This window comes from Notolepis coatsorum (assembly GCF_963971535.1).
Source record: "Notolepis coatsorum genome assembly, chromosome: 3".
NCBI classification, from domain to species: domain Eukaryota; kingdom Metazoa; phylum Chordata; class Actinopteri; order Aulopiformes; family Paralepididae; genus Notolepis; species Notolepis coatsorum.
Window position 1 is genome coordinate 185978449 of NC_140167.1, and position 6953 is coordinate 185985401.

The following is a 6953-nucleotide window of genomic DNA, read 5'->3' on the forward strand; positions in this document are numbered from 1 at the left end:
CTAACAACCCCATTGTAACACCTTTAAGATTCCCGGGAGCCGCGTTTTGATTTCAAAACACGTTTGACTTTTAAGCACTGGTGTCTGCTGCATCAAGAGGTGCAAAGAGGGGGGACGAGAGGGGAATTTACAGCGTGGCCAAATATAAACTAATGACATCCAATTACATGCTTTGCTAGATTCTAATTGTTTCCACTTGACTCGGTCCACATATTCATTTCTCCGCTGAATGAAGATGAACAAACTCATTATTGTACCTCGTTTAATGACTCCAAGAGTTTCACAAATAGAGTTGACAAAACACATCTCCCTGCCTTTACTTGGTCACTTCTACTGTAGGTCAGCGTTGTGTTAAATTGTGAATGCGACTAGACACTAATAGCTTATTCCATGATACATGATGAGATGACAAATGTTCAGCCGAGTCATTGCGACAGAGTGGGACATTGTACGGTTATTATACATCAAAGTGAGACTAGCCCCTACCATGGCTTTGGATATTTGATCTTTGGACTGACATTATTCCACCGTCATCGATTTGGCTAACCTGTGGTGCTGGTAGGTCGTTCACTGTGTCGCCCATAGTGGTTGCTCCCTGGTGGCTCTAAATTGCTGTGCAATTATTACCACTTTATCTATTTTATCTATATTATTACAGCATAGTTGCAATTTGATGAATAATGGTCTAGTATTTCCTCAATATGAACATTTGTGGTACAACACCAGGTTTCGTGGTGATGTTGCTTCCTACTTACAGGCACACGTGGAAGTCAGGATGTTTCAAAGTAAAAGCACTACTCGGATGAGAGAGGGGAAAGAAGCGAGAGAGTGGCGTTGTATCAGACTATGTAGATCAGGGGTTCCCAAAGTGGGGGTCCCAAAGGGGGGGGGGGGGGGTAGCCAGATGATTAAAAAAAATATATATATCCAATTCTTTTTTTTTATGCAGTCAGGCCACTGAATTTAGAAGCAGGCCAGGCCAGTGTTTCTAGTTGCAGCAGCGCAATAGTTAGATAACCTAGGTGGGGAACAACCAGGAGATCACTGCAACTCACACAAGTTGGAGAACTATCTCTCTCTCTCTCTCTCTTGCTCTCACACACACACAAAGGGAGTCACATGTGATTGGTGGAGGCGGGACCCTTACAAAAAACTGTTGTTGCTAATCATCGACCCATGCTAGCCTGTAATAATCCCCCCCAGAAAAATCTACTTTGCATTTGATATATTTCAAATATATGCCATCACACACTGGCATTTAAAGGGTTAGAATTATAAAATGAATATGTGGTGTTATGATCAGGGCTGAAGTTAAATAAAAGATTGTATTTTTTTCAATCTGACATTACAAAAAAACAGAAAATCCATCAAAATCAGTGTTTTTGCTAATCATACATGCTAGCCTGTTTTTTAACAATAATTTGTGATGCCATCACAAACACTGGCATTTAAAGGGTACAAATAAAAAAAATGCCTGCACCAGAATGCAGGAAATTAAGTCTTTGTAACAAAAAAAATCCTGGTGGGGGACCCCCAGACCCCCTGCTTAAAAAGTGGCCTGACTGGGGCTATATTTTGCACTATATTTCCTGGCCTGACTGATTTCCCCAGTACGGCCCTGGTTAAAAGCCTCCAATGCTTATTAGTGTGTGTGCGTTTGAACGTTTGTATGTTTCAACCATACATTTCCATTTATATAAACAAATTAAAAAAATTATAATTGTTTATTATTTAAAAAAAAAAAAATTTACCTCCTATAATAGTGGGGGTCGCGGCTCTCTGACACCGGTATTTGGGGGTCGCGGCCTGAAAAGTTTGGGAACCCCTGCTGTAGATAACCCACCAAGCTTTTACTTTGACACTTTGTGTCTTCTGGCTAACCTTGCACGGCATCTGGCTTCGCAAGATCACACTGGAATCCATCTTGTCAGACTCAAAGTTATGTGCCTGTGCCTGAACCACAGTGGTTCGGACCAATCCGTGTCCTTTGAGGAACTACTGGCAGCTAGGGGCGTGGTTTAGATGTAACAACACTAAAAAAATTAAGTGCTGGCCTATTCCAAACGGTTTCAAAGGACAACTACCCAGATGGTTCTGTGTCACAGATCATGTGGCGGGTCAAGTTATTTTCGGACATCTTCTGTGTGAAAACTCAGATGTGTTAATGTCACAAAAGTTCATATTGTCATCAAAACTATCCTTTGTAATCCTTTTACTGTAGATACTATATCTATATCTGTACATATCCGGGGGTGACAGTGGCTCGGGAGGTAGAGCAGTCGTCTGGTAATCAGGAGTTTCCTGGTTCGATTCCCACTTCTCCTGGGCATCGTTTCGAAGTGTCCTTGAGCAACACTTAACCCCACTTAACAACCTGCTCCCGATGAGCAGGTTGGCACCTTGCATGGTTGCCTCCACCGTCGGTGTGTGAATGTGTGAGTGAATGTGTGAGTGAATGTGTGAGTGAATGGGTAAAATGTGAGGAACAAATTGTAAAGCACTTTGGATAAGAGCGCTATATAAATGCAGCCATTTACCATTTATATCCCTTACCTACTCTTACTAGTTACGCTGCTGGCCAGTACTACCATACTGTCTTTATACTGTACCTGTATCTCTGTACATATTAATATTACAACTTATTATAGTACATACATCTAATTAGCACTACACCCAGTAGTACTAATTTATAGATTTTATACCCAGTTTAATCACTTGTACATTATGCACTTTACTGTTACATTTGCACTCTGGTTAGATGCCAAACCTCTTTTCATTGTACTGTGCTTGTGCTGTATAATGACAATACATTTGAATATAATCTAATCTAATCTAAACTAGACTAGTAATCACCAAATTAAAACTAAACCATGACAGTAGACAAAGGTAGTAGTCGTTTTACAGCAACTTAAAGCGACCACGGAGCAACACACACACGCACACACACACACACACACACACGCACGCACGCACGCACGCACGCACGCACGCACGCACGCACGCACGCACGCACGCACGCACGCACGCACGCACGCACACACACACACACACACACACACACACACACACACACACACACACACACACACACACACACACAAACACCCCTCCCTCTAGCCTATTTTGCCTACATCTTCACCGAACATATGAACCACAATTCTATGACTTAGATACTCTATGGCAAACATACCAAATGACCAAAAGACACATAGCTCACAGTTCAAATGCAATATAGCCTGACCAAAATAAAAGCTATTAATTATGAATATCACTAAGTATATATTAAATACTCACCACATCTAAGCTGAGGGTTTTACAATTGATTTCTAAAGATAGCTGCTACTCTAGAATAATAGCCTAGTAGGATACAAGCAGGTGTTGCTACAGCCCCTCTGTCTACTGTAGTGTCCCTGTGAGCTCTGCTGCGGTCTCCCTCAGGTGTTGCTGCTGCTGTTTTCTGTGGTGGTTTTGGAAAAGGCACTGGGGCGAGACAGATACCCTTTAAATAGCATCAACACCTTCCGCTTGTAGGTTTTAATTGCAAAGAAGTAGATGACTGGGTCCAGGCAGCAGTTGAAGTTCATCAGTGAAACTGTGACCTGCGGGGAGAGACGATAATGAAAAGAGAACCCACAGGGCGGGGGGGGGGGCATTTCTGAATCCAAGCAACGACAGGTTAACAACAGCAACTCCTACCTGTAAGGATACTTTAAAAGCCCTCAGTTCCTGGCAGGTTGGCGGGTGGAACATCTTCCTCACCATGAAATGCATGACATTGAGGTGGTAGGGGCTGAAGCACACAACAAAGGTAAAGAGGATGAGAAGGATGATGCCGTTTGCCCTGTGGCTCCTAGCCGACCGGCCGCTCGGAGAGTTCTGCCGGGGCGCGGCCCGTAGCTTCAGGTTGATCTTGGTGTAGCAGACCAGGATGACCTTGAGGGGGCTGCAGAAGGAGACGGTGCAGGCCAGGAGCAGCAGGTAAGGGGTGGCGCGGGGGCCCTCAAGGTTGAAGTATTCCATGCAGGTGCGTCTGCCCTTGTGTTCATGGAGCATGTTGAGGAAGAGCAGAGGAGTGGTCTCCAGGAACACCAGGGTCCAGACCAGGCAGCAGACCCTCCGGACGACCCTCGCACTCCGTAGACGCTGCAGCCGCTGGGGGTGCACCATGGCTAGGTAACGGTCCAGGCTGATGCAGGTCATAAAAGCAATGCCTGATGGTAGAAGAAGAAGCAGAAGAAGAAGTCTTTATTTGTAGAACACATTGTCACACACACATGCGAGATAGGCGACACACATAGGAACACACATTTTTGGGGATCCAAGGGCAGCCAGGAGCAGACATTTGGCCTGGGGATCAATCCAAGTGCTCCTGTCCGCCTTTGTTAGTGTTAGCAATCTGTGCTGCTTGTTTTTCCATTGGGTTTATCTCTTTTACTGGAGGGGAAACCCTTGCGATTAGTGGGGAGAACATCAGAAAGGCCCAGGAGATAGCCTACCCCGGCAACTTGGTCCCCAAGCGGGATTTGAACCCAGGACCTTCTTGCTGTGAGGAGACAGTGTTAGTGTTAACCACTGCACAGTGTTAATGTGAGGGCTGTGGGCGTGTGTGTGTGGGTCACGAGCAGATAATAGGGACTCTTAAAGTTATCCGTGAAAGCAATAACCACTAACTGCTTACGCAGACATTTTAGGAGAAGGGGAAAAATAAACAACACAAAACAACCTTTACAGGTGGAAGTCTCAAAGTGAGTAATTAAGAAAATAAATCAAGTCCAAAAAACAGGACTACTCTCAATAAAGAGGTATCGTATAAAAGTAAATAAGCCACAAAGGCACCTCCTAATAACGGAGTTTATATTGAAAAAGTAAAACAATAAACCTCCACTAAGGGAGTTTATGTGTAGAATAACACCAGTAGCCTAAAATAAGAATGACTACAATAAAGGCTAAATGAGGCAATTAACCATAGGGACCAGGGATTGACAGCTATCCCTCACAGAAAGGTGAAATAAAGCAAAAACCATGACAGTTAGACAGTGTTAACCACTGCACCACCACGCCGCACGGTAGAGATGTTTTGCGTATACAGTATATTAATGGGCCGGTAAATACAGTACATTCATGTATAAATGGATTAGTGCATGTAATGACAAGCAGTTACACAAACAAAACACAAGAATGAAAAAATTGTCTACCCAGAGAAACAAACACAGGCTAAGGTAGAGAGAGAGTACACACGGCCATAGATCCCTTGACACGTGTCCACAACAGAGGTCATGACCTTACCCGCATAGGTGTTGGTAAAGAAGAGAAGGCTGGTCTGCAGAGCACGCTGCCAAAAGGCCAATCAAATTCCCGGATGTAATAGGCAATCCTGCCCGGCAACGCCAGTGTGAACAGGGCATCGGACACCGCCAGGTTGACCAGGTAGAGGGACGTGGAGTTGAACTTCTGCTTCCTCTGACAGGTCACATAGAGAACCAAGCTGTTGCCACAGACACTGATGAGGAACACTAGAGAGTAGAAGATGGGAAAGAGGACCGCCTCAGCACTCTGGTACACAAACACATCACAACCGCTCTGGTTGGCGACGCTACGGACATCTGCCGGCTCCAGGGTGATGTTGTCAGCTGCCATCCCACCTGCCGTTGAAGAGAGAGAGAGATCTCTTAGGCGACATACTGTGAATAACAACCGATACATACAAAAAGCAGTGGTTTGCGAGCAAGAAGACACTGTACAATGACAGGCTAAACATAAAGGTCATAGTATTTCAGAAGAGTTCATGTGAGACATTCACCTGTAATGCTCCGTTGTATATGATGGTACAGTAACTTGAGCTGGATGACTTGAGACACTTCTGAAAGGTTCTGTGTGACTAATCCCACCCCCACATTTCATACCAGATGTTGATGTACTGCTGTTTACATTTACATTTTAAAAAGCGATGTACTGTAGGCACTAGGATATATATTTGTTTGCATTTCCTATATCATTTCTCAATATTGTTGTTGGATTAGAATGGGATATTGGATATCACCTGAAAACATGAATAAATGTAAAACTAATTGCTATTCTAACCCCATCAAACCCACCGGAATGTCAGCAATCCCACAAATGTTACTGTCTCTTCCGGAGGCCCTAGTGGGCAACATTTTAAGATAATATATGTAATGTATTATGTAAGATAATAAAGATAAAAAAATAAGATAATAAAGATAGATATATGTATCACCTGAAACTAGCGATATTGAGGAATCTGTAGATGTTCCATGCTTGCTAACTGCTAAACTGGCTTGTAGTCACACATATAAAGTAAAACTCACATATAAAGAGACTCTTGTGGATTCAGTGAGCCCAGTTGCATTCATGTGTGTGAATGCTTTTTCAATAGGTGGTGACACCATTTAAAAAAGAAAAAGTGTTTTACTTCACCTCATAGGACAAAATGACCTAGATTGTGGTTACATGCAAACGTATCTGTGTTCATTATAACTGTGTAACTTGGAATTCATTATAACGTAAGGTTATGTATATAACCAAGTTCTATGAGTTATGGTGACGCTCAGCACCAGTTGCATAATATCTCGGATATTGGATAGTGGATATGCACTGAATACATTTCAAAATGTACCTTTACATACCAACATCCGTCTAACCACACCCCCATCTGCTGCCTACATAAGCAGGGGTGGGGCCACACACTCATCTCCTTCCCAACAAATTTCACCACAATGAAAAATCAAGGGCCGCAGCGGCGTCCTGGTGCTGAGCGTCACCATAACTCATAGAACTTGGTTATATACATAACCTTACGTTCTATTTAGTTAGGGCTTACGCTCAGCACCAGTTGCATAACAGGAGCTGAGCGGGAGCCATAGCTCGACAAATGTACCCCGCTGAGGCCCCCCACAACCATCAGACCGGGGAGGACCGAGCCCCCTGACCCTCCC

General features: G+C 43.8%; 1 protein-coding gene across 1 annotated transcript; it reads right to left on the reverse strand.

Annotated features, from left to right (window-relative positions):
* Positions 1 to 3434: 3434 nt before the first annotated feature.
* On the reverse strand, positions 3435 to 5637 carry LOC311226097 (G-protein coupled receptor 183; the record flags this gene model as incomplete). Its single annotated transcript, XM_084311472.1, is given in 4 exon segments — positions 3435 to 3599; positions 3697 to 4211; positions 5287 to 5319; positions 5322 to 5637. Coding segments are annotated over 4 exon segments (1029 nt in total).
* Positions 5638 to 6953: the final 1316 nt, after the last annotated feature.